Below are 27,040 nucleotides of genomic sequence, written 5' to 3'. Positions count from 1 at the left end.
GGGTGTGGGGGTAGCGTGGGCTGGCCTGTTCCTTTGCTTCTGGTTCTCTCGTTCTGAGACCTGGGTCTAGTAGTTTCGACTTTGCAATGTGATCCAATGCATTTCTCTGGTGTTTCATGTCCAGAAAAGTGAGGGGGAAGGTTGTTCTCTTTTCTCAATGGTGTGCTTGGTGGAAGTGGTGACAATCTAGTTTGACCTGTAGAGAATGGGGGAGTGGCCGAAGCTGGGGCAGAACAGGAGGCCTGTGATGTCACTGTCTCTACACCAGCACCCTGAGGTGCAGTTTGGGAGGGCAGAGGTCCCCGGGGGAGGTGTGGCCAGGAAACCCATCTGAGGCCTTTTCTGGGTCTTCCACAAAATTCCTCGGAGGGTGGTGCTTGTGAGCTACCAGTTCTGCCTAAAACCCAGCAAGAGCTCGGGGCCCTTTTCTGTGGTCCATTCTGGAGTAAGCAGGGCAGTTAGAAGATAACAGCCTTTGGAGAACAGGGACTGTGGGGAGGGCTAGGGAGGGGCAGGGTAGGAGCCTCAGGTTGCCCCTGAGCCCCACAGCAGGGACTGGAGAAGGGTGACGGCCCATGGCTCTGCACCTCATTTCACTTCTCCAGGAGGCCTCTGTGCAGCTCAAGCAGTTCGTAATTGCCTATCCATGAATGGGATGTGGCTGTTTGGGAGGTGGGTGTGACTAAGGGGTGGCCTTTAACTGCCAGCTGGGGACTGCCTGCCACCTGATGCATGCCATGACAGGCACTGAATGGGGAGGTGCGCAGGATGACTCCTGTCTGCCTCCAAGGAGCCCAGCCCAGTGGGGGGACACCCGACCTCAGCTGCAGCAGCCTTGAGAGTAGATGGCAGAGAGGTGGGGTCCCCGAGGAGGTGGCCTCAGACTGAGCAGCATGTGCGGGCAAGGCGATTGCTCCCAGAGAGCTGCTGGGAGAGGGTGGGTCGTCTTGCTCCCTGCTGGCCAGCAGCTGAAGAGGGCATGGATGGCATGGCAGGTGGGCTCAGGCCGGAGACCGTTGGTGCTGGCAGTGATGGCCTGGATGAGAGCGTTGAGTGGCTGCTCAGTGCTTGCAGGGAGCGTGGTGAGCAGACGGGCTGGCTGGGAGGATGCCCTCCTGTAAAGAAAGCCCCTGTGGAGGGGCAGGGCCATGCTGTTGGGTCTCGGAGGTGGGCAGACGCCAGTTTTGAGACAGGCGAGGAGAGAGGGGCTCACAACCAGAGCTTTGAGCTGACATGGTTTGGCAGTTGTGGGTGGGTGGTGTGGCCCAGGAGAGGCTGAAGGTGGTCACGTGCTGCAGGAGCTGGGAGCCTGCAGAGGGGGAGGCAGACGACCGAGTAAAGCCCGAGACCGGGTGAGCTGGTGGGGAGGCCAGGGAGCAGGACCCCGGGCCCAGGCTACTTTCAGCCTCAGTGCCCTTACCTGAGAGAATCCTCACTTTACTTGAAGGACTGGAGGACCCTGTAACTTCTTGTCCACCCTGGGACACTTCTGAGAGGGAGGAAGGGGCTGCTGAGCTAGCAGAGGTCCCCCATCCCTGTGCCATGTTGCCCTGGCACCTGCTGACCTCAGGTGGAGCTCCTTGTCCCCCAAATACCAGTGGGGGGAGGAAGAGGATGAAGTCACACTGGGTGGTCAGCGTGTTCTTGCCCTTCTGCTCCGACGCTGAACTGCAGCTGGCCAGCGTCTGCGTGGCTGGCGGATGGGGCTGCATGCTCCCCCCTCTGCCCGCCAGCGGTCTGAACAGAAGCTCCGTGATGGCCAGAAGTAGGCACATGACTCACTCCACCGTCAGCTGCTCAGTGTTCAGAGGGGCTGAGTGGAGCCAGCAGCAGGCAGGTGGTTTGGTGCTCTGGCCCACCTGCCACGCTGGAGGGCCTCTGAGCTGCAGTCGCAGGGAGCCTGTGCGCGGGAGCCGGCCAGCTCCCGAGCATGTCCTTGGCTTTCGACTGGTTGAGCAAAGGTCCCCTTGGTCACTGAGCAATCTTGGGTAAGAAGGGACAATCCTCTCTCCCTTGGGTTGTATGCGGGAGTGGAGGTTCCAGATCCACCGAGCGACTGCTGTGCTGCTCAGACAGCCTTTGACATGTAGCAGGCGTGTGTCTGTGCTCAGCAGTGGTATCACATGAACGAGTACAGTTTTGTTCTTGTCCTCAGTGAGTTGCTAGTATAATACAGGAAACAAGAATTGCGATACAGTATCATGACCACAATAGAAATAAGTGAACTGGGGACGTAGGCAGCACTTCTCTGGCACCGGCTGCAGGAATATTCCACAAATACTTGCTCAGAGCCTGTGACTCCTGTACTGCTGGGTGTTCTGTACAGATCCCATTTATCCTTATAAGAACCTAGTGAAGTGATCTTTTCAATTTAGAGTATGAAGAAAATTAAGTTTGTTTACCCATTGAACAAATACGTGAATGCCTGCTGCATGCCAGACAAAAGACCAGTGAGCAAAACCCAGAAATCCCTGCCCTGGGAGAAGTCCCTTTCAGGGGTGTGGCAGGGGAAGTGAATACAAGGTGGGAGGGGGAGACAGGAGGTGACGAGTTGTAGGAAGTGGGAGGTGGAGGTGTGAGCCATGGGGGTATCAGGGAGGTTTTACTGGCAGAGAAAAGAGCAAGTGCAAAGGCCCTGAGGTGAGGACACTGGGAAAGCACTGGATGGGGTGGAGGCACGAATGACATGGAGCCTCACTAGGGCCACTGTGCGGGGCCTTGAAGGAAGGAGCCCCGTGGGGCCAGGGGCCAACAGGTACAGCCTGGCATGGGGAGAGGCTGTGTATGGGGAGGGGCTGCCGGGGCCCAGCATTTGTAACTCAATGTGGATGACATCCATAGACAATGGCCAAAAAGGCAGAGGCAATGGAGTGGGTTTTGTGTTTTGCTTTAATAGTGTATGGAATGTGAAGTGCTCTTTTAAGAAAACTAGTTTTGAATTGAAAAAATAATATTCAATCAGCACAAAAGGAGAAGCATGCAAAATAAATTGCCTTCCCAGCACTCTCTAGATGGAACCCTTGTATACTGCTGTTTTTTTAAATGAAGGCTTTATTGAGATGTAACTGATATACCATAAAGTTTACTCATTTAAAGTGTACAGTGATTTTACAGTATTCAGTGGATCATATCTCCACCACATTCAAGTTCCAGAATATTCTCATCACCCAAGAAGATATCTACTGTCACTCATTCCTCATCCCCTAGTGCCTGGCAGTCCTAGCTGGCTGGCTGTCTCTGTGGGTTCACCCATTCTGGACAGTTCATATAAATGGAATTGTATGATACACAGCCTTTTGTGTCTGGCTTCTTTCATTTAACATGTTTTCAAAGCTCAGACACTTCAGCATGAATCAATACTTGAGTCCTTTTTCTTGCCGTGTACTATATACATCATGTTTCATTTTTCTGCTCATCAGTTGATGGGTATGTGGGTTGTTTCCACTTTCAGGCTATTAGAACAATGATACTATGAGCACTGATGTACAAACATGTTTTTGTGCAAGCGTATGTTTTCAATTCCCTTGGAGTAGAATCACAGGGTTGTAGGGCAACTCTAACCTTTGAGGAACTGCCAAGGTGTCTTCAAGCAGCTGCTCCATCTTATTATATCCCCACCAGCCATGCCCGAGGTTCCACTGTCTCCACATTCCCACCAACATTTGTCTGTCTCTTGTATTCTAGCCATCCAAAGGGTGTGAAATGACAGCTCATTGTGGTTTTGCTTTGTACTTTTCCTTAGCTTTATATATATATTTGTATATAAATATATTTATATATTTTTTAATGTCTGGACTGAGTAAGAATTACCATGGATAAGACCTCCCTGGACAGTTTGGAGGACTTTGCTTCTCAACACTCATGGCCTAACTGGATATTAATGTCCCATGTCCACTGGCATTCATCCCAGCCAACAAAACAGTGCCACCAAAGGCTACTTTGTTGAATGTATGTGCTACAGTTGATGAGTGCCTGTGCTACAGTTTTGCAGAGGTAAGACTCACATCTCTGCTCTTCATATTGCCTTGTATTTTTAAAATTTTATAGGAATACTCCCTTAAAAATTCTAAGATCTTCCTGAAATTGATAGAGCATCTTGCCTTATCACCTGTTAACGTCAGCCTCGCTCTCTAACTGAATATTCTTAAGTGTTACTTTGCAAGTTTGATATTTCAGATTCAGAGAGCAGCACAGCGAATTCCTGTCTGCCCCTCCCCAGACCACCAGAGGTTAGTACACCACCTGCTTTTCCTGATTTGATTTGTATCTTGAACTGATTTGAGAATATCTTGCAGCATGATACCACTTTACCCCAAATCCTCCCATATTTTTTTTTTAGTACCCTCTCCTATCATACTGGTAATTTTATTAGTTGGCAATATTAAGTTGTATTATAACCCTGTATCCTTTTCAATTAAAAAAAATCTTAAGTATAGTTGACATACTAGTTTTAGGTGGACAACATAGGGTTTCATTATATATGTCACGAAGTGCTCACCATGATTAGGTGCAGTCACTGTCTGTGACCAGTCATTACAGTATTTGTGTTCCCTATACTATACTTTTTATCTCCATGACTTCTGTATTTTATAACTAGAAGGTTTTACCTCTTGATCTCCTTGACCTATTTTCCTCATCCTTTGATACCCCTCCCCTCAGGCAACCACCAGTTTGTTCTATGGGTTTATGAGACTATTTCTGGGATTTTTGTTTTATTTTTGCTTGTTATACATGAAATCATATGGTATGTCTTTTTCTGACATTTCATTTAGCATAATACTCTCTGAGTCCATTGATGTCACAAATGTTAATATTTTCTTTTTTATAGCTGAGTAATATTCCACTGTGCATATGTACCACATCTTTATCCATTCATTTATGGATGGACACTTAGGTTGCTCCCATATCTTGGCTCTTGTAAATAATGCTGCAATAAATAGAGGGTTGCATGTATCTTTTTGAATTGGTGTTTTCATTTATTTTGGGTAAATTCCCCAAAGTGGAATTGCTGGGTCATATGGTTTTGCTGTGGGAGACTGTAGCAGAAGTGAACCCTGGTCCTTCAACAGGACACCACAGAGCAGAATGATCCTACTAATTAAGCCACTAACATGCAGCTCACTGTGATGGATGAAAACTGATTCTGATTTGAACAAAAACAAAGAATTCACAATGCAATCAAGGAGAATACTGGTTGGCTCTTTAGTGATATTTAGGACCCTTGTTACTTCCCTTGGTTGGTATTTGTTACCTACCCACTGCTTTCTAAGAATTACTCCAAAACTTGGTGTAAAAACAAGCACCATTTTATTATGCTCACAGATTTTCTCTAGGTCAGGAAGTGAAACAGGATGGTCGGCACCTTGGGACAGGTCTGCTGGGTCTTTAGCCCCAATTTTCAGATTAAGAAAAGCCATTCCCCAGCCTCTCTCACCTGCACCCTGAGCTGAAGCCACAGTGGGATGAGACTTTTGAGGGTCCTGGGAGGTAGTGTGCTTTGTACGGGAGGAACGTGGGTCATCGTGGCTAGACTAAAGAGGGCCACACATTCCGTTTCTCTTTCTATTGACAGGTGGGGTCTAACTCTGCCCTTGAACCTGGTCTGGCCTGGGCTATGGGTTTGACCAGTGGGGGCCACATAAGTTTGATTCTGGCACTTCTGAGTGGGTCACATAAAACATCACGAACAGGACTCCTGGAACATTAGCTCTTGGAATTCAGTTGCCAAAATCCCACAGGAGTCATGTGCAAGGTCTCGAGGTCAGCAGACCCAGCTCAGCCCTGTACAACGACCATCTCAGAGACCAGCCTCTGTGTGGCTCCAGCATGGCTTCCCCTGGCCCCATCTGACTGCAACTGCACGAGTAGGACCGCAGCCCGCTGTGCCAAGCCCCTGCCCTTTGGAGTGGTTTGTTACACAGCACCGGATACCTGACACGTGGGATAATGGTACTGTGGCTATCACTTGACCCCCCAAAAAGGATCCTGTTCCTTAGAAATAAATATTTAGAAATAAAAAGGAATATGCTGAAATATTTGCAGTGGAAATGACATCTGAGGTTTGCTTCTAATTGGCCGCATGTGTGGGAGGAGGCAAGGGCACTGGTGACGACCATGAGCATGGAAGGTGGGAGGTGAGTGCTAGGTTCCTAATTCCTTCTGCTTTGGCACGTGTAGTAGGCTGCCTGCAAACGGCCCCAGCAGCCTGGTCTCCCATACTCAAGCTTCCTCTTGCACTGTCCCAGGCCGGGAGAACAGGCAGAGGTGAAGATACTCCTGAGATCCTACGAGATGCTGCGGCTGTCTGGAGTGCCTGCTGCTTCCCTTGCTTCCGTTCTCTGTCCATCTGCCTTTTCAAGGCTTCACTTGGGAGAAGCCAGTTGCCCTGTTGTGAGCAGCCCTATGGAGAGGCCTGGAGCTGTAGGTGGCAGGGAGTTACCCCCCAGCCAATAGCCTGAAAGGCACTGAGCCTTCTGCCTACATCATGTGCTTGAGCTTGGAATTCCAGCAAATCAGAGAGGCCACAGCCCAGGACTTGGGCTGAAACCTCATGAGACCTGCTAAACTGTTCCCTGATCCTCAGAAACTGGGAAATAATAAAATGTTGACTACCTTAAGCTAAATTCCAAGGTACACTTTTACAGAGCACCGGATTACTAACAAAATGGATGCTTGAAATTTACTGTAACAGAGCTTTTTGGTTCTGTTTTTAAAAGCACTTGGGTTATGTGAAAGCAGACACTTCCTCAACCAGCAGCAATTCAACAGTTCATCAGGACGGTCCGCTTTGGCATTCCGAGTTTACCACGGCAGGGGTCTGAGGCAACATACCGAATACCCACAGAATGATCTGCTTTGGGACAACTAAACTCTCTGCCCACAAAGCTGACAGTGTGACTCTTGGTTACAAAAAATTCGCAAATACTCCTCAAGAATTGAGAAATTTTCAGAAGATACTAACATCAGTAATTTGCATTACGTTCTATAGCTGAAAATACCCCCCATACCCGATGCAGCTGTGTGTGACCCCCCGGCCTCGGGTCGCGCTGCCTGCCCTCGCCGAGCTGAACAGTCATTAAGGAGGCTCGCGTCCAGATCTCCTTATTGAGAGTCTACCGGTGCCGCGGGGTGCAGCTGGAAGGCACCGCCCAGGATCCTTCAGGGCCTGCCCCACGAAGAGAACGAGTGCGTAGGGGTCGGGCACCGCGTGGGTGCTCGGGACATCCTGGCTCGGTGCCGGCAAGGCCTGAGCTGCGCCAGCACTAAGGCGCCAGCAGCTTCCAAAACCGTGAAGACGGACGTGCTCGGGGTAGCCCCTCCGGGAGGAAGCGCGCCTACCCCGAACCGACCAACGCGCGCCGGGGCCACGCGGCAGCCCGGGGGAACTGGAGCGCCAGGCAACCAACAGCGGCGACTTCCAGGAGCGCGGCTGTCCGCCTCGCGGGCTAGCCCTGCGGACCCGGCCGCGGAGAGCGATGCCCCTGCGCTCCGCAGCTCCTTACATTAGAGTCGTGGCACACGTGGGGCGCACTCGAGAGCGTGACACTGCCCCATGCCCTGTTTGCGGGCTGACCCGTGGGGACGCCCGGGACCGGCAAATGCCAGCATCACAGGGCAGAAGCAGCCAGCCCACCAGGACTTCGCGAGCCTCCCGGCTCTGCGCACAGCCCATAAGCGACGGGCTCCCGCGAGCCGCCCCGCAAGATGGTGGCTGCGCACGCCCAGCATCCCCCGCGCGCATGCGCCCTGAGCCAGTCCGCCGGCGCGAGCGGAAGTCCCGTGATCCCGGAAGTGGCGGGACGGGCGCGCGCGGGCGGGGCAGCGACGTTCGTCATTTCGTGCGGGAGGGAGCACGAGAGCGGCGCGGTCGACCCTCTGGTGAGCCTCGGCGGTAGCGGGCGAGGCGTGCGCTACGCTTTTGTTCGTGCCGCCCTCGCGCCGCGGGTGGGCGCGGGCCGAGATTTGCTTCTGCTGGGTTTTGCGCGGCCCGCTATCTGCTCGGGCCGAGGTCTGTGCGAGCTGGGGACGCAGGGCCGTGCAGGCCTCTTTGGGGGGCAGCCTCCCTCACCCCGCGGAGGCCCCTTCCCTGCCGACCTCCCAGGCCTGACGCCCCCTCCTCGGGAAAGACCGGGGCAGCCCCGGTCACCGTGCCCCTGGCCCGTCCTCGAGCCTGCGCCCCGCCCCGCGCGCCGCGCCCGGCCCAGATTGCGGGCCCTGCGGAAGGAAGCGCGGCCGCGGCGATCGCCCGTCGAGGATCCCGTAGCCTGCGGCTGCACTTGAGTGGCGCCAGGGCGTGAGCCTTCTAGAGGAATTCCAGAGGAAGCGGCGGGGAGGCCTGGGCGAGCGGGCGGCCCCACCCCGCTGTGGCGCCGGGCGCGGGGTTCCCAGCCGCCCTTTGTGCGAGCGGTACTCGGCGGCCCGGCGGCCGGCTGTCTTTCCCAGGCAACCTGCGGCCTGGGGTGGGCTGGGCTGGGCTTGGCCCACCGCCCGCACCGCCGCGGCGGATCTGAGTGAGTTTCAAGTACCCCAGAGGGTTCTAGGGGATGCGATGGGGATCCTTGGCTAAAGAAAGCCCAGCGGCCGCCTTGTGCACTGCTCCTTGCGTAGGCTCTTCTGAGCCAGGGGCCAAAGAGAAGGACCTGAGACTCCCAAGCGGCTGGAGTTCCCTAATTGTAGTTCACAGACCCTCAATCAGAACCTGGACAGATTTTTAGGGTGCCCCGTGACCTGTGGGATTCAGGCCGGCTCTATCCTCTGAGCCCCGGGAGAGTCCTGCGTTTGTAGAGTGAGCCTTGCTTCACAGCTAGGACAGGGCGGAATGATCGTTTCCTGGACAGGGAGACTAGCTGCAAGGACCTCTGGAGAAGGACTGGGCAGCTTAGGTAGAGCAGTGGGACTTGAGAGGTGCCTGTCCGGGCCCTGCCTGTTGGAGCTGCGGTCATGGCTTCCTTGTGAGCAGGGGAAGCAGTGTCTCGTTCTTGAGGAGCAGGCCGCAGAACGGAACGGTTCCATTTAGCCCTGGATGTCGACCTTTGGGTGGGGTCATTTAGGGTACCCTGTGGTGAGCAGGCAGTTTGTGGCCCCTCTGGGCCCCAGGAGCCTGTGTCTCGTACCTTGCAGAGCTCTGGCTGCATGCAGACATTGTCCTGCCCCAGAGGTATGCCTCTCTCTGCACCCAACAAATTCGGGGCCCGGCTACCTGCGGAGGGCCTTCCCATGCAGCCCACCCATGCTGCTTTGAGGCCTACTTAAGGAGGGGGAGACATGGAGGGTCTCTGCAGCCTGCCACAGGTGTGCAAACTCCACCCACAGGTGTCCCAAACCCAGCTAGAGGTGAGCATGGCTGAACAGGAGCCCACAGCCGAGCAGCTGGCACAGATCGCAGCTGAGAACGAGGAGGATGAGCATTCGGTCAACTACAAGCCCCCAGCCCAGAAGAGCATCCAGGAGATCCAGGAGCTGGACAGAGATGACGAGAGTCTACGCAAGTACAAGGAGGCCCTCCTGGGCCGCGTGGCCGTGTCCGCCGGTGAGTGGGGGGCAGCAGCCAGAGGGACGCTTTCTGCCCTTTGCTTCCCCCACCCCGGCAAGTCATGAGCTGAGAGGGGGAGCTGGAGCAGGCCGACCTCTGACTTGCTGTCACTCTGCAGATCCCAACGTCCCCAACGTCATTGTGACCCGCCTGACCCTAGTGTGTAGCACGGCCCCGGGTCCCCTTGAGCTGGATCTGACAGGTGAGTGGTCCCTCTTGAGGTCCCTGGCTGCAGCTGCCCAGCACCACCTCACTGCCTCTGAAATAGTTTCTTGGGGCACTAGTGCCCTCTTGTGGGACACACAAGAAGTGCAGCAGAGGGGATCTTGGAAGGTCCTGGCCTGTGGAGTACCTGGGACCTGGGTCAGTGGCACCAGGGGCTGTGTGGCCAGGGGTGAGGTGAGCCTGAGGGCAGCCAGCAGTTGCAGATGGAATTTGCAAGGTGACCAGCCTCCCTTGGCTGAGCCTCCTGGGGTGGTGTTTGCCCCCGAGCACAGGTGACTTGGAGAGCTTCAAGAAGCAGTCCTTTGTGCTGAAGGAGGGTGTGGAGTACCGGATAAAGATCTCTTTCAGGGTAAGGCTGAGGCTGCAGGGGACTCTGTGGGCGGCAGGGGCTGGGAGGCCTGGCTGAGTCCTGCTTGGGTCCCTCTGGGCAGGTAAACCGAGAGATCGTGTCGGGCATGAAATACATCCAGCACACGTACAGGAAAGGCGTGAAGAGTGAGTAAGGGGAGGCCCCCAAGCCCTGGACAGGTGGCTGGCCCTGTGGGAAGGGGCAGAGTACAGGTCACCCCAGGGTCTCCTGAATCAGGAGGGAGGGAGGGTGGGCTCCAGTGCTGGTGCTTCCCAAGTGGAGGCAAGCAGTGCCGGTGACAGATGTGTTCCTGCACCGCAGTTGACAAAACCGACTACATGGTTGGGAGCTACGGGCCTCGGGCGGATGAGTACGAGTTCCTGACCCCCATGGAAGAGGCACCCAAGGGCATGCTGGCTCGAGGCAGCTACAACATCAAGTCCCGCTTCACAGATGACGACAAGACCGACCACCTGTCCTGGGAGTGGAACCTCACCATCAAGAAGGAGTGGAAGGACTGAGCCCTGACCTGGGAGGCGGGCAGGGCCGACAGACAGACCAACGGACGGACGGACACTCCCCACCCTTACCAAGGCCCACCCTCCTCCTGACCCCACGTCAAAGTGCTGACAGGGCCCTTGCCCATGCTGCCCTCATTCCCACCTGGTTTGCCCCCTGTCCGGCCCAGCCAGAGCTCCTGTGACCTGCCCTGTCCCTCCGCAACACCCTCGCCCCAGCCCGCAGGCCCCTGTGTCCACGGTGGTCTATATTGTTGCTGCTTCACCTGTGCTGGGAGGGAGGGAGGGGCCAGGCCAGGTCTCTGCGTCCTCCTCCCTAGCCCTCCAGGTTCCCCACCTGTCCTAACCCAGCCCGAGCCTCCGCCTTTTCTGAGGGAACAGGGCAGCCATTGAATGAGGCCTCAGGGCGTCCAGGTGCTGCTGGGCCTTTGCAGTTGCCCCAGCTCCTGTGCTGTGATGGGGTGCATGATGTAGGGCTTCATTGGGGCTGGCCACCTTCTGTTTCCACCTTTCCCTGCCAGTCCATCCATCGCTCAGTGACCGTCTAACCATGATGCCTTAACATGTGGAGCGTGTGCTGTGGGGGCTGTTGCTAACCTCTAACCCCGTGTCTGCATGAGCATGTGGTCTCCTTGCTCCCCATCCGTGATCCCTGAGGCCCAGGGGAGGTGTGGGGGTTCTGCTGCTCCCCAGCTGCCAGGGCCTGGCCAGCCCCCCACCTCCACCCTGGCTGAGGCTGTGGGACGGCCCAAGGGGTTGGGGGAAAGCCAAACCGCCAGAATTCAAGTTGCCTCCCCTCTCATCTCAGAAGCCGGGTGTTCTCAGGCCCCTGCCTTCTCTGCCACGGTGGGCAGCGCCCAGAGCCCTCGGCCCCGGCGGAGAGCCTTACTTGTTCCACCTGGGCCCCCCGGGCTGAGAGTTGTGTGCCTGGCCTGTCAGTATTTATTGCCTCCACATGTGCCGTCCTCTGGGCCTGGTGGCCTGCCGCCTCTGCCCCCAGACTTGGTGCCACCATCCCCGGCAGGCCCTTCCCAGACCCAGCCAGGACACCCGTGGGACCAAGTCACGCAGCTGGAGCCGACCCCTGTGCCTCCCTCCCCTCCAGGCGGGCCCTAGCCAAGGCTGCACGGGAGCCTGTCCCTGCTTCTCCTCTTCTGACTGGGAAATAAACTCCCCCAAAGAGCCAGGGTGTCTGCTGCTGGTCTCTGGGTGGGGGAAGGGGGCAGGGGCCCTTTGCTGCAGTGGAGCCTCCACAGCTATTAGAGAACGAGTTTGAGGTGTTCTCAGTCACCGCCACGGTGCCCTCATGCAGGCTCTGGGGCCTCCCGAGAACAGCTGAGCACGTGGTCCTTGCCCAGGGGTGGTCGCTGGCAGTCTCTGCCTCAGGATGTTCCTGGGGTTTGGAGCTGCTCGAGAGAATGCCGGGATGGCGTGGATGGGAGGACGGCTCTCAGTCCCAGGAACAATCCAGCAAAGCTGCGGCTTGGGTGGAGGTGGTTCCACACAACCAGAGCGAGATTCAACTGCAGTTTAGGTTCTTGTCCAGTCTGCACCTGGTTGTTCCCCCTGGTGTTTTCATTTTTTGTAAATACTGTATTTTGGGGCTAAGCTGCCTCCAAACCATCAAAAACTAATCTGCATCACAGCATCTCCTGCCAGTTGTGAACAAGGTCACAGCAGAAGGGAAGTGGGCACCGCAGGTGGCAAGTTGTGGACAGGGTGGGAGGGGAAAAACAGGCCTCTGCCCCGTGGAGCTAGAAGGGCCTAGCACTCTGAGGTGGGACAAGCAAGGCTGGGTGGTTAGGACCCTGGTGGCCCTTGCTGCCTTGAGGCCACCAAGTGCCCTTGACGTCAGCCCTGCTGAGCTGCCAGGCTTCACCATGCTCTGGGGTGCAGGGCACTGATGTCCCTCTCCAGCCCCTGGTCGGGGTAGGGCAGATGGCTAGCCCAAGCCGCAGAGGGCTGGCTCGGGTCTGCTCCACACAGGCTTGGAGAGTGGTGGTGTGTCATGCCCATGGAGCTGGAGAAGCTCCCCTAGCCCTACCTCAGCCGTTCTGTGCCTGTTCCTGCGGTGAACCCTGCCGGGGGTGTATTACAGCCAGGGTGGACCAGGAAATACCCTCTTCCCTCCAGGACAGTGACCACATGCCAAGTGGGACAGGCTGGGGCAGTGGGAGGCAGTGAATGACCAGCTCTGGGCTCCAAGGCCCAAGGCATTTCCCACTAAACTGGACATGGGTGCCCTTGAAACATGTCTACCCCCAGGGGGATGAGGCTCCCAGGTAGCGACCCCCACCTCAGCCAGTACAGGGTAGGCTTGGGGCCGGCCGCAGCCAGTGCTGCCCCACCGGTTTGATTCCTGAAACATCCAGGGAGACTTCAAAGCCAGGGTCAGCCCAGCCGCTGGCAGTTTGGTTTACGTCTAGGGCCTTCTGAGGCTTTGTGGGGCCAAAGGGCTACATTTTTCACTCTTGGTCTTTCCTAGCTTTAGTTGGTTGTGTGAACTCAGACCTCAAGTGCCAACTTGTACAGGCACACTGCCAACAGCCAGGACTTTGTTCTGGCTCCTACCCTGGTGAAGGATCACAGGCAATGGTCCCTGCCGGAGCTGTGTAACGTCTCTCAGGTCCCAAGTCTAACCTGACCTCCTGGTCCCACCCCACAGGCTCCTGGGCTGCTGGGCTCCAGTACCTGTGGCCCTCTCCGCCCTGCTCTCTCTGTCCATGGCCTCCAGTATCTCCAAGCTTCCCCCTCCTCATCTGCTCTCAGATGGACTCTTTTTCCACTGAGGAGGGTGCCAGGGGATGCCAGGTCAGGGCCTTTTGATACGGCCAACTAGTCACCAGTTCTGCAGTTTTACAGGTATCTCCTCCAAGCCCAGCACTGTCCCATTCTATAACCAGGGCCTGCCTTCTCCACACACAGCCTCCTGTCCCCTCTGCTATGCAGCAGTGCAAACACGCAATCAGGAGTGTAAATGCAGGCCAAGGTAAAAACTTCCTGCATTTTCAGTATCCTTCGTCAGGCAAGCACCTGGGCCAGGGCCCTGTAGAGCTTGGGTGGAGGCTGCAACCTATCGAAGCACACTGGGTGTCCGTGAGCCTGCTGTCAGCTCCCTGCATGCCTCCACCACTTGCAGGTTGAAAAGGAATTGTTTTATTCTGAAAAATGCTTTTGAGATAGTATTTATCAAAACATTTGATCACTCAGTAGTTCAGTCTTTAATGGGCATCTTCTCCAAGTATGAGACTCCTGAAGGACATCGTGAAGCAGCTGTCCAATCCAGACAGATGCCAGTCCCATAGCCACACACTCTAGCTCAGCCTCACCGCATCACTCTGGAGCTGCTCTGGGAAGGCAGATGAGTAGGCTTCAGGCAAACAGAGACATACGACCTCCTCACAAGGCTGGGGACTACAGGAGCAGTCTGCTACCCCAGCCAGTGTTCTTGGGGCTGGAGGCACCTCACACCTCACGTGGCTACTGACCAACCCATAGAGATGGGCATCTCAGGCCTCCTTCCAGCTTTCTGAGCACCCTGCTTGGCAGCTCCTGCATTATCAATGCGTGAGGCTAAGGCAAGACAGGCAAAGGTGACTTGAGAAAGCACATGACTGCAAAGTCTTCAAAATAACCATGTCCCACCCACCCCACCACCCCCAGTCCAGGGCTCCTGTTAGGCCCTGATTTTCATAGAACACTGCCTTGTCTTTGGCCACCTGGGCTACACAACAGCAGCCCTACGATCACCTGGATCAAGGTGTGTTTCAAATGTTTTCTGCTTTGGCCATGGAGGCCCACTCAACCAGAGTGAGATTCAACAATTTAGGTTCTTGTCCAGTCTGCATCTCTTCATTCTCCCTAGTGTTCTCATTTTTTTGTAAATACTGTATTTTGAGGCTAAGTTGCCTCCAGATCATCAAAAACTAATATGCATCACAGTATCTCAAATCCCTTCATTCTGTCCTCATCGGCTGGAAAAATTCAAGTACCAGTATTTAGGCATGTAAACTCTGACTTCAGGAGCACCTCTGAAATCTAAACAGGATATGTGTATGCTCCTTATTTAAGGTCCCAAATTGTGCTCTGTAAAACAAGGTCATGACAATCACAAAAATACTGGGAGATAGGACAATAGATACAAAGCAATCCCTACCAGTCCGAGGAGTAGAGGGGGCTGTACCTCCGTTTGTGAGGAGCTGCCCTTCATCAGGCAAGCACCCAGGTCAGGGCCCCACTGCTGGGGTGGGGCCGGCACCCACCAAGACATACATTCATAGCCCTTCTATGCCTAGAAGTTCTAGCTCCTGTTGTCACTTTAAGTCTGGGGAAAGGAAATCCTGGGGCGAAATACCTCTAAAATCGAAATCAAAGGGAGAAATAAAGTTTAAAATCCGTTTATTGCTTACAAACTGCAATCCGTAGCCGTCTCTTTCCTGCTCCAGCAGAAGTAAAAGCGTCCCTCCCCCTCACCTCTCAGATACAGATAAGCCCTCCATTGCCCATTGATATCGAGATTAACTTCTCTCCACCCCTGAGGCAATGATGCAAATGCACTAAAGCCATATACTTCTTTCCACCTCTGAACGCCAGTTGATGCGCAGATGTACTAAAGCCAGGCGAGATACTCTGGAAATATTTTACCCACATCACCCCTTTGAAGACAGGTATTGTGTTTGCAGCACGTTCAACTACCTCTGACTGACCCTCTCTACCAGCACCGGAAGAGGGGCACAGAGAACGTGATCTTGATCTTGATAAATTCATAGTCTAGCCAAGGGAGTCCCTCAACTAGTATGTGTGCGCCCTCCACATCACAGGCAAACCGTCCTAAGTATGCAAGCAACTTATTCCTGTCTTCCCATTTCTGCAATTAGGATGCTAATAGAGCCAACATGTACATTTAATGGGGGAGCATTTCCCTTTTCCCTGCCAAGTTGCTAAATTGATGAATCTTAAAATGAGTGGCGGTGGCATTTCCTCATCAATGAAGTGAATACAAATGAAGAGGAAAAGTTCCTGGAGAAAAGAGTGTTGAGGAGAGGGGGAAGGGAGGACAGAGGGCGGGAGCGAAAGGGGTGGGGTTCGAGCGGTGAGGGAAAGGGGCGGCCGACCGGTCTAGGCCAGCGCCATCCAACAAAAACGAAAAGCCAGCCACCTCTATTACTTTTTTAGATCCCATGTTAAAATTCAAAAAGAAATAGATGAAAATTACGTTTATTTAACCCGATATATACAAATATTACAACACGTCAGCATAAAACAGCTATGAAGGGGACACTGTGCACTCTTTTTCTTTCCCGGACTCAGTCTCGAAGTCCGGGGTGTGCGCGGCACCCCCAGCGCGCCCACGCGGAGCCGGGCGCACCTCAAGGGTTAAGTGACGTCGGGGGCGGCCGGCGGCTGCCCAGGCGGACACCGCGGTCTGCAGCGAGCAGCTCCGGGGCATCCGCGGCTGCCGCCCCAGCAGCTTCAAGGGCGGCTTCGGAGGACGGACAGAGGGCGGGGAGGGGGGCAGAGGGCCGCAGGGTCAGGTCATCCCACCGCCCTCCCCGTTTGGGGCCTTCAGCTGGCCCGGCCCGACCCCGCGGCTCCGCCCGCTCCGCGCAGGCTCCAGCGGCTCCGGGGCCCTCCTCCCGGGCCTCCGGCCCCACCTCTTCGGCTTCGGTCCTCTCCGCGACACCGGCCCGCCTCTAGCTTCACCTCGCCGACGCCCGCAGGCAGCCACCAGCAACCAACCCAGCGGCCCCGCAGGCGACCCTCCCCAGGCACGCCGGAAGTTGCGTCAGCCCTGCTTTCAGCCCCGAGAGGGGGGCGGTACCAGTTTCGGATACGCGGTCCAGTCAGAATACAACACGAGGGGTTTCGGAGGCGCAGGCGCAGCTCCACCTCTCGGATGGGGACTCCGCCCCACTGCCACGTTCGACGAAGGATCGCGCGGGGTGCGCGCACCTTTTGGCCTCTCAAAAGTCGCAGAGCCCGGGCCTCCGAAAGTGGCAGCCATTCCAGATCCGCGGAAGGTGTGGGAGAAATCCACCAATCAAAAGTCGAGGGAGAGAAAGCTCTCCTCAGGCAACCAATGAGAGTCTGGGAAAGAGAGTGAGCGCGAGCTCCTGGGCCAATCCAGAACGAGAGCGAGGAGGTCTTCGTAGAGATTCCGATTCCGGGGTCGGGGCCAGAGAGGCATCCATTCCGAACGCAGAGGAGGCGGGACCCGGAGCCCGCCGGCCAATCGAGGACGGGAGCAGGCGGGCGCGCGGGCGCGACGGCCGGGCTTATAGGGGCGGGGCGGGCGACGCGCGCTCTCGTGGCCTGCTGTCCGGCGGCGCCGACTGAAGGCCCGCATCCACTGCCGACATGCTACGCCGCGTTCTCCTCTGCCTGGCCCTGGCCGCTCTGGCCCGCACGGGTGCCGACGCCCCCGACGAGGAGGACCACGTCCTGGTGCTCCACAAGGGCAACTTCGAGGAGGCGCTGGCGGCCCACAAGTACCTGCTGGTGGAGTTCTGTGAGTGCCGCCGCCCGGGCAGGGCCTGGCCGCCGCTGCGGACGGGAACGAAGGGGGCCCAGGGGGCCGGAGGGCACGGAGATGATGGATGGGGGGCACAGGGGGGCACCGAAGGGGCGCAGACGGGGCAGTGGGTGGAGAGGAGGGACAGAAAAGAAAGGCGCAAGGGAGACGGGACCGAGCGTAATGGAGGGACCAGAAGTACGGGACGGGGGCATAGGAAAGACGGGCACAGATGGTTGGAGAGGGGCGCAGGAGGTCATGGGAGGCATGGGAAGGAGAAGTCACTGGACTGACGGCTGGGGGCCCCTCCCCACTCTCGCAGCCCCAACCCGGGGTCAGGGGGGTGTATCTTCAGGGCTGTCAGCATTCTGGCCACCCCTGGGCACACTGACTCACAGAACTGCTGTCAACATCTCTGCTGTGTGCACGGGAGGCACGCCTGCTGCCTGGGCTGGACCCTAAGAGTGGCCACAGACTGACAGCCAGGACATGCCCTTGGGCCTGATGGCAGGATTCTTCTGTTAGCCTAAGAAATGCAGAGTCCACTCGTGTAAGCTGCCACGAATGCAAAGGGCACGGCAGGATCCAGCCCCAACTGCTCACCTGGGCCAATCCCCAAGTGCCCCTCTCCTGTCTGTACCACCTGCAGCCCATGACAGCTGTCTTCTGCTTCCATGTTGCCAAGCAGAATCCAAAACCTCTGTGTTTGCCAGTGCTTAAGCCCTGCTTTTCTGGGGTGGAAATCTTAGACCCAACACAGATGCTACTCTAGTTCAGAGAGTGCTCTTCCCAGAGTATTAAGAACTGGTTTTAAATACTAGTCTCGGGGAAGGTGTGTGCAGGTGTGCGTCATGTGTTTGTGACCAGGTCTTACCAAGCACACAGCTGGGCATCATTAGCCTCTTTGCTGCATTCTCAGTGGAAATTCCAGGAACATGTCCGCCCTAATTGCACGCAGGTACTAGGAAGCTGCTAGTGGCCAAAGAGTTTGCCTTCCTGTGCTGATGGTGACAAAGCAGAGTGGGGGTTGGTGTCAGTTTGTCACCCATGGCCTCTGTCTCAATATTGCCTAAGAGCATGAGCTATCAGCTCAGCCTCGCGCACTCAGAGGGGTTATCTTGGCAAGCAGATAAGGTTTTTATGGAGGGAGGTAGGAAGGAGAGGGTAAGGAGGCAATGCGACTGGGCAGTGCTGCTTCCCAGCATCCCATTTTCTTTCTCAGATGCCCCTTGGTGTGGCCACTGCAAGGCCCTGGCTCCTGAGTATGCCAAAGCAGCTGGAAAATTGAAGGCAGAAGGTTCTGAGATCAGACTGGCAAAGGTAGATGCCACTGAAGAGTCAGATCTGGCCCAGCAGTATGGTGTCCGGGGCTACCCTACAATCAAGTTCTTCAAGAATGGAGACACGGCTTCCCCCAAAGAATACACAGGTGTGACCACGGCTCTGTCCCTGATGGCCTATAGAGAGGGACCTGTCGGCAGGTTCAGAGGCGTGGGGGGGAGCCTGATCTGACAGGGCTCAGGTTCTAGCTGAGCCTCAGGGCCATGTGAGGAAAATTCTTTCATCCCTGAAGAACCTCTCAAGTGGAGAGGGATGTCCTGGGTGCTGGAGAGCAGGCAGGGGGCAGTCCTGGCCACGAGGAGGAACAGGTATGGTGGTGCCACCCGCCGAGTGCCAAGGGCCTTTCCTCAGCAGGGCTGGGCTCAGAGCAGCCGAGGAGCAGGCAGGTGTCCCATGCCTGTCATGGCAGCGCTCGAGATAAGCCCAGCTCCATTCACAGCCCGAGACCTCCGTCCTGGCTGAGGCTGCTTTCATGGGTTTGGCCGTCTGTGGCTCATCCAGTACCGGTGACAGAAGAAGAAACCTCTGTTCGTGAACCGGTTTTGTGGCTTGCCAGCCAGGCCCACTCTGAAGCCTTGTCAGTTCTGGTCTCGCCAGGCTGATGCTGTGTCTCTGCTTACTTCACTTTGGGAATAGGAAGTGCCCTTCCCAAAGTTCCCATGGTCCCATCACCAACACTTAGGCTTTACAACTGCTGCTGATGCCACCTGTCACCAGCGACTCAGCTTCTTGCTACCACTTGGCAAAACCCTTTAAACGCGAGATTGGACCAGGTAGTCAGACCCTCTGAGGGAGGAAGGAGGGATGGGCCTCAGTCTGGGGAGGAGCCGGCTGTCTGCTCCTCGTGTTCCCTGCTTTGGGTGACATGCACAGTCTCTCGTCCTAGTCTGGAGGGCGAGTAGAGCAGGCCTGGGGCAAGGACCCTGGGAACACCAGGCAGGCAGGAGCCCAGCTGCTTTCACAGGAGGCTGGTGTGGAGGCTGATTTCCTAGCCAGCCGTTCGAAGAAGTTCAGCCACACATCTAACGAAGAAGCCCAGTGTGAGACCGCTGGAGCAAGCATGTGTGTTCGATAAACTCAAATGTAAGGAAAATTAAAAAAGTGTAGAGGGATTCGGGAGTCAAAGTGACTTGTGATCCTGTTAGCAGAAGTGACCGCTGCCTTTCCGCCCCCCCCACACTCCCGCCGTCTCACGGCAGAGAAGCCCTTCTCGTCCAGGACTGTGGGCAGTTGTGTAGACAAGCTGCCTTTTCTATAAGTGGCAAGAGAGTATCTTGCTGTGGTTTTGGCAGAGAGCTCAGGTGACAGTGGGTGGGCCCTGGTGGTAAGTGGACCCCACGTGTGTCTGGGCACAGCTGGCCGGGAAGCTGACGACATCGTGAGCTGGCTGAAGAAGCGCACGGGCCCCGCAGCCACCACGTTGCCTGATGAGGCCGCTGCGGAGGCTCTGGTGGAGTCCAGTGAGGTGGCGGTCATCGGCTTCTTCAAGGTACAGGCTTTGGGACATCCTCTGCGGTTTCCTTATCCCTGTCCCTGGAGGAGGGCCCTATGCTCTGGGCACTGTGGTTTGCCTGCTGCCACCTGGGCAGGGGTCCTCAGTGCTGGGGCATGTGCCACCTCTGGCTCTTTTCCTCTCCAGGACGTGGAGTCGGACACTGCCAAACAGTTCTTGCTGGCAGCAGAGGCCATCGATGACATACCCTTCGGGATCACCTCCAACAGTGATGTGTTCTCCAAGTACCATCTGGACGCGGATGGGGTTGTCCTCTTTAAGAAGGTGAGTGGCCCTGGGGCAGCCCCGCCTGCTGGTTGAGAGGCCGCTCTAGGGGTCCCTCGCCTAGTGCTGCATGTGCCCTTGAACTTTTCCTAGAACCTTCCTGGACTGCGGCCTGGCTTATCAAGGGCCAGTTCTGCAACATCAGGCTGCAGGAGCCACTCAGGCCACGGCCTTCAGACCCGGCTGTGGCCCTTTGCCCCGGGCCCTGCTGCAGCCCCAGTGCTGTGTTTTATGAAAGCAGGCTGCTCTGGAGTGTTAGCTTAAAAAGAAACTGGTGAGACCTATGTAACAAAGTTGGTGTCTTAACCATTTTTTTTTTAACCATTTTTAAGTATACAGTTTGGTGACATCACATTTACTACATCCTATGACCATCATTTACCTAATTCCAGGTCGATCTGTTTTTCTCACCCCAGATGGAGACTGGAGTGTTGGCTATTGGGAGGAGGGGTGTTGCTACCCTGTTGGCAAAGCTCCACCCCCTCGGCCAGCATCCTTCCTCTTTCTGAAGGGGCTGTGCTGTGCCATGTGTCTTAACCACTTGACACCATTGCTGGGCCACAGCCGGGACTCGGGTGTGCACTGCATCGCCGGCGGGGTGATGAGATCTCTGTCTTTCATGTGGCCACCAGACACGGGCCAAGGGCTGGCTGAGCACCCCTGCTCCTGGAACACAGCTGTCCCCTGGATTGGGGGACACTGCGCTGATGTCATTCAGATAGCACAGTGCAGAGGAGAGGAGAGAAAGCCAAGGAGGAGGAGCCAGAGGGCAGGGTGGAGCAGGGCCTTGACCCCTGTCCTGTCCCCTCCCTGTGGGAAGGCAGGCTCAGAGTTACAGGGCGTGGACCTGGGGTCAGGAAGGGTTGTGGTCAGGAAGCGCAGCCTACTCCGGTTGTGGTGTGTGCTGCCAGGTGTGCAGGCTGAGGGGTGGTGGCTCTCCGTAGTAGTGGCTGCAGCTAGCGCCTTGCCAGGGACTGCCGGGAGGAGGTCAAGGTGTCTCCCAGCAGCACCCAGAGGACAGGCGGCTTGGGGTGATTCCAGGCAGCTTTCCTTCTGCATCCTTGTCTTGAAGTCCTTTCCTCAAGAGAACTTGAGGCTTTGCATTACTGTTTTTGCTCAGTGAAAACCTTAACAATGTTCCCTGAAGGGAACAGAATTGCCAAACTAGTCACTTGTCCCCGAGGCACCTGGGGAGTTATAAGCAGACATCTGGCTGGGCAGAAACCGAGAGGCCATGGTCAGGAGCCCCTCAGGGTGCTGAGGAGAGGGCCCTGGAGGGTGTTCTCTCTGAGGCCGTGTGGCCCTCCTTCCTCCACACGGTTCTTCACCCTAGGAAGCCAGAAGGTTGGGTTCACGGGTCAGCATTTGGGTGACCAAGTGTCCCTGAAGGTTTAGGACCATCGTGGCCTGTCTGCGAGGAGCTGGCGCCAGGAGCCCTTCTGCTGCTGACTCTTGCCCTCTGTGTCCCCTTGGGTCTGGTGCCCCTTGGTGGACATCACTTTCCCTTGCAGTCGGTGGCCCCGGCATCTGTGCTTGGGCAGCGTGGTTGCCCTGGGCAGAAGCCTGGCAGAGCCCACAGACTTCACACTATGCGGGTCGGCAAGGTCCCAGCTGTGGTTGGACCCTGCAGACTTCAGCTGCCCGCGTCCCCGTTTTCTCCATTGTCGTGCTCTTCTCTGCCTTCACCATCCATTCCGTCAGCTGTTCAGCCCATTGCTACCACATGACCTGCTGCTCTGTCTGCTCTGGAGCCGTGAGGGGCAGCCCTGGAGAGAGCCAGGCACGTCCGCAGTGAGCCAGGCGGGCAGGCTCCCAGTGGCCAGTCGCTGCTTGCCAGGAAGGGCAGGGTCACCAGAGTAGCTCTGGAGCCTGTCGCTTTAGTGTGGATCCTTGTCCCCAGTAGTTGGACCTTTTGTCTGAGAGCTGATTGTTCTGCATCTTTTTTTCTGGTGTTTATTTTGTTTTTCTTTTTTATTCTTTGAAGCTAGGGGGTCAGAAGTAGGTGTGGGGCCAGGACTGTGCCTGCAGTGGGGAGCCTTTTTGTGATGTCTGCCCTTGTGGCCTGGCAGGGCTGGCCTCTGCCCAGGGCCCCGAGCCTCCTGCAGCTGCCCCCAGCTAATTGAGGACTGGCTGATTAATTTTTACAAAAAGAGACAGTGAACATAATATAATGTGGCAACATTACCAAAAAGACTGTGTCTCGAGACAGGTGCATGGGGCAGCTGTGTTCTTCAGGCACCTCAGTGAAGTGGGGCAGACAGTACTCACTGCTCTGGGGGGGTGGGGACATGGTTCTGAGTGGGCAGCAGCAGCCCGTTTGCTTCCAGCCGGGGCTCAGCATTGTGCTTGGGCCCCTGCGTGCTGGGTGGAGCTGAGGCCCGGCCAGCCTCTCTTTTTCCAAACAGTGCACTTGAAGGGCCTCTTGGCTTTGGCTTTTCTGTCCTTTGCATCCTCGTCCTTCGCTGGTTGGGGAGATGGAGCAGGCTTTGGGCTCACCTTGGGTGCTAAAAGCTAAGGGTCTGGCTCCAAGGTAAGATAGGAAGGTGGCCACCTGCCTTTCTGGAAGTTACTTGGGGGAAAGGGAGGTGGCTAGGGAGCAAAACTGAGTCTCTCCAAGTCTGATCTGAGCGCTCGGGGCGTGATGGAAGTTTCACCTGAGCTGCTTACCTGAAGGGTCTTAGGCACACATCCAGCTTTGTGTCAGGAGCGTTTCTGTGCTTCTGTCCTGAACCAAGGCTGCACTAGGCTGGAAGGCCCCCGAGGGCCCTCTGGTCCGCAGTAGCAGCCCTCCACCCTTGTGGGAGCAGGACTTCTGAAACTCCTACAGGCATGTCATTGGGGCCCCAAAGAGCTTTCATTTGTGTGGATCAAACATACCAATTTTTATTGTTAGAAGTCACAACAGGAATTTTTAAAAACCTAGTTGGTCCTAAAATAATAATAAATCTATTATACGTTATCAAAAATAACCTAGACAGCAGCATTTTAGTGGTAAGAGGGTTGTAGATGCCTGCTGGCCTCTGGTGTGGGCCTAAGTGGAAGGCAGCTGGGTTGTCATTTTCCTCTGGGCTGGTGCGACGGCACACATGCAGCCCTTCAACAGGGCGCTCACGAGAGGAGAGCAAGTGTGGAAAACGCTCTGACCTCACAGCTGCCCTTGAAGGGTCTCGGGCTCGCGGGCTATGGCCCGCACTTTGAGAGCTGCTGTTTCAGGGACTTGGAGTGAGGAAGGTAAGATGCGAAGGTTCCTTGCACCAGGAAGATGGGGCTCCCGTGGCTTTATTGGGAGTGTGCTGGCCTGAAGCCCTCTGGGGAGGTTATTGGGCCAGCAGTTGCCTTCCTGGTGTGTGGAGGCTGCCCACCTGTGTTCCTGAGGACTCTGGCTCCTGCAGACTTTACCCGGCTTTGTTCTGTGGACAGAGGCCGTGGGCCCTGCTCCTCGTGGCTTTCAAAACCCCAGGCAGGAAGGTGGGGCTGCCAGACTCCTGGCCTGGGTCAGCCAGGACTGGGTGGGGGGCAGTTTCTCAGGGCCCATCAGTGCTCATGCCTCGGTCTGTACCCACAGTTTGACGAAGGCCGGAACAGCTTTGAGGGGGAGATCAGCAAAGAGAAGCTGCTGGACTTCATCAAGCATAACCAGCTGCCCCTGGTCATCGAGTTCACTGAGCAGGTGTGGCTCTTCTGCTTGTCCTGCGCCCCAGGTGGGGGTGGTTTGGCCCTGGGAACCCCTGCTCAGGGAGTTCCCACTGCTGCCCTGATGCCCAGTGGTAGTGTGGGTCCTGAGAGGGTATCCTCAGGTGGCAGCTTAGCCCGGGTAACCTATGTTTGTAACTCAGACAGCCCCAAAGATTTTTGGAGGAGAAATCAAGACACACATCCTGCTGTTCCTGCCAAAGAGTGTGTCTGACTATGACAGCAAACTGAGCAGCTTCAAGAAGGCCGCTGGGAGCTTCAAGGGCAAGGTGAGCCGCTCCCGGGCTGTCCCGTGGCTTCTCCCGCTTCATCAGAGCCTGTTCTCGGGATGGGGGCTGCTGTGGAAGGTCAGCCACGCCAGCCTCCTCTGCTTCCCATCAGCCAGTCCGCCTGCCAACGCGAGTTGAGTGCAGGAGGCTTTCGTGGGGCAGAGCGGGGCCGCCATCCACCTGCCCTGCTGCTCTGACTGCGCCTTTTCTCCCCCAAGATCCTGTTTATCTTCATCGACAGCGACCACACAGACAACCAGCGTATCCTCGAGTTCTTTGGCCTACGGAAGGAGGAGTGCCCTGCCGTGCGTCTCATCACCCTGGAGGAGGAGATGACCAAGTACAAGCCCGAGTCGGACGAGCTGACAGCGGACGGGATCACCGAGTTTTGCCGCCAGTTCCTGGAGGGCAAGATCAAGGTGGGGCCCGTCCTGGGCGCGCTAGCCTGCGTGGCCTCTTGCTCCTTAGTTTGGAGGCCCCTGTGGCTGCACCCATAAGGCACCTAAACACATGAGCATGCAGTCCTGAGGATGGGGCCCCCAGTGGCAGCAGGTGGGAATCCTTGTCCCTCTGCGTGGGGCATGCAGAGCAGCCCTGACTCGGGGGCCCACCCCTCTCCTGAGGTCCCACAGCCAGCTCGTCACCGAGGGCAGCTGTGTGCCTCTGCCAGAAGTGGGGCTCTGCAGGGCAGTGGGATCTGTGTGGCCCTGCACCCCTGACCTGGCACCGCCCGTTCCCCAGCCCCACCTGATGAGCCAGGAGCTGCCTGAGGACTGGGACAAGCAGCCTGTCAAAGTGCTAGTTGGGGAGAACTTTGAAGAGGTTGCTTTTGATGAGAAAAAGAATGTGTTCGTGGAATTCTGTAAGTGAAGGCATGTCAGCCTCCCCACTGGTCTGCCGCACCGGTGTGGGCTGGGGGCAGGCCAGGAGGTGCTTCCCGGCCCAGGGAGACCCAGAGCTGCTTTCTCTAGACGCCCCGTGGTGTGGTCACTGCAAACAGCTGGCTCCCATTTGGGACAAGCTGGGAGAGACGTACAAAGACCATGCTGATGTCATCATTGCCAAGATGGACTCGACAGCCAACGAGGTGGAGGCGGTCCGCGTGCACAGCTTCCCCACGCTCAAGTTCTTCCCTGCCGGCGCGGGCAGAACGGTGCGCGTGCCAGTCATCCGAGGGGCCTGAGACGGGAAGGGGGCTGGGGAGTGCTGGGACCCCTTCAGAAGCCCGCCTTTGTACAGGGGGGCAGCTGCTGCCCGCTCCTCATCCTCCGTCTCCCCAGGTCATCGACTACAATGGGGAGCGGACGCTAGACGGCTTTAAGAAGTTCCTGGAGAGCGGTGGCCAGGACGGGGCAGGGGAGGATGATGTAAGTGGGGCTCGGTGGCCACCAGGCTCTGTTGGCCTCTGGGGGCACCCTGAGTGCTTAGGGGACCCATGGTTGGCACCACCAGGGGCATCTGGCACCAGGTGGTCGGGAACCCCTCAGGGTGCCCTCCTGGCAAGCGCTGGGCCAGAGGCGTCTGCAGGGTTTTCACATGCAGGTGTCTACTTACGGGGTCTTACCAGTTGGTCCCACTCCCTGCCTGCTGACGTGCACAGGGAGGCCCTTCCAGGCCAGAGGGCTGGTGGCATGGGGGCCGGTGACAGGCCGGGGTGCGGACTCCGGGCTCCCCGTCATCTGCTCTGAAGGCCACGTGCGGCCCTCCCTGTGTGCCGTCTGCACTGGCCGCTGACTCGTGTCCTTTCTCTCCCTGTTCTTCCTTCATCCCAGGACCTAGAAGACCTGGAAGAAGCGGAGGAGCCCGACCTGGAGGAGGAGGATGACCATAAAGCTGTGAAGGATGAGCTGTGAGGCGGACGGCCTGGGTGCCCCAGACCCACCCGGCAGCTCGGCCCCAGGGCCGCGAACCCTCCCCGGAGGAGGCGCGTCGATCGGAAATGCAGGGAATTTTCTGAAGCAACACTGCATTCCAACACACTTGTCAATTCAAACCCGTCTTTTCCTTTTTCTTTTCAGTTTTTGGAAAGGGATTTCTCTCCAGGCCAGCCTCGTCTTGATGGGCCTGTTTTATAATTGTGATGTACTTTTTCATACGGGGTTTTGTTTGGAGTGCTTGCAAAAATGTTTGGGAATCTCACACTGGCAGTATCTCCTTTCTGTTAGGTTTGTACTCTCTCTTTAAAAGAATTCCATCTGTGGGATTTTTAAACATTTTTGGATGTCAGGGTATCTGTACTGGCTTGGCTAGGCCTCCCCGGAGTCTCCTGTCCCTGTGTGGGGAGGGATGAGCCAGGCTGGATGGGTCACTTTCACCTGTGCCAGAGTTGCCACAGCTGAGTGTGGCTCTCGCCTTGTCTGGTTAAATGGAGACTCAGGGTCTCTGTCGCAAGGGGGCACAGCGGGTGCCACTGGGGTGTGCCTGGGCAGCTCTCCGCTGCCCCGAGCAGGGCTCCTCATTGCTCTGTGACTTCAGGGTGGCCTGAGGCCTGCAGCAGGCAGAACCAGAGCCCCCCCACATCCAGGCTGTGAGACGGCCGAGGGTGCTTGAGCCAAATCAGATGTGACGGTTCTGCAGTCATTTCTGCCACAACATTGGAATTGAACACATTGGCCAAATAAAGTTGGAATTTTACCACCTCTCATCGCCTCTGCTCTATGATCTGTCCAGGCCACGGGAATTCTGACTGAAGAGGAAAGGTGCTCTCGGTGGGCACTGTTCTTGCCAAGTGCAATCTTCCACGCAGCAGGGTGTAAATGTGGAAGCATGCACAAGTCTGGAGTGCAGTTTGCTGAGTTCCTGAGTGCGTGGCCAGGTCCCCGAGT

At 56.5% G+C, this 27,040-nt stretch overlaps 2 protein-coding genes across 2 annotated transcripts; both read left to right on the top strand.

Annotated features, from left to right (window-relative positions):
* The first annotated feature begins 7,741 nt into the window (after positions 1–7,741).
* Positions 7,742–11,810, top strand: ARHGDIA (Rho GDP dissociation inhibitor alpha). The gene is made up of 6 exons (XM_036910637.2): positions 7,742–7,878; positions 9,313–9,529; positions 9,651–9,734; positions 10,030–10,106; positions 10,189–10,252; positions 10,428–11,810. The coding sequence occupies exons 2-6, from the start codon at positions 9,340–9,342 to the stop codon at positions 10,625–10,627; spliced, it is 615 nt and encodes a 204-aa protein (XP_036766532.1). The 5' UTR covers positions 7,742–7,878; positions 9,313–9,339; the 3' UTR covers positions 10,628–11,810.
* A 5,100-nt stretch (positions 11,811–16,910) lies between these two features.
* Positions 16,911–26,857, top strand: P4HB (prolyl 4-hydroxylase subunit beta). The gene is made up of 11 exons (XM_036910634.2): positions 16,911–17,132; positions 18,358–18,564; positions 19,832–19,965; positions 20,116–20,253; positions 23,819–23,923; positions 24,090–24,215; positions 24,434–24,634; positions 24,957–25,077; positions 25,187–25,368; positions 25,496–25,582; positions 25,988–26,857. The coding sequence occupies exons 1-11, from the start codon at positions 16,982–16,984 to the stop codon at positions 26,066–26,068; spliced, it is 1,533 nt and encodes a 510-aa protein (XP_036766529.2). The 5' UTR covers positions 16,911–16,981; the 3' UTR covers positions 26,069–26,857.
* Positions 26,858–27,040: the final 183 nt, after the last annotated feature.

This window comes from Manis pentadactyla, chromosome 4 (assembly GCF_030020395.1).
Source record: "Manis pentadactyla isolate mManPen7 chromosome 4, mManPen7.hap1, whole genome shotgun sequence".
Lineage (NCBI taxonomy): Eukaryota > Metazoa > Chordata > Mammalia > Pholidota > Manidae > Manis > Manis pentadactyla.
This window is presented reverse-complemented; position numbering and strand designations above follow the sequence as displayed.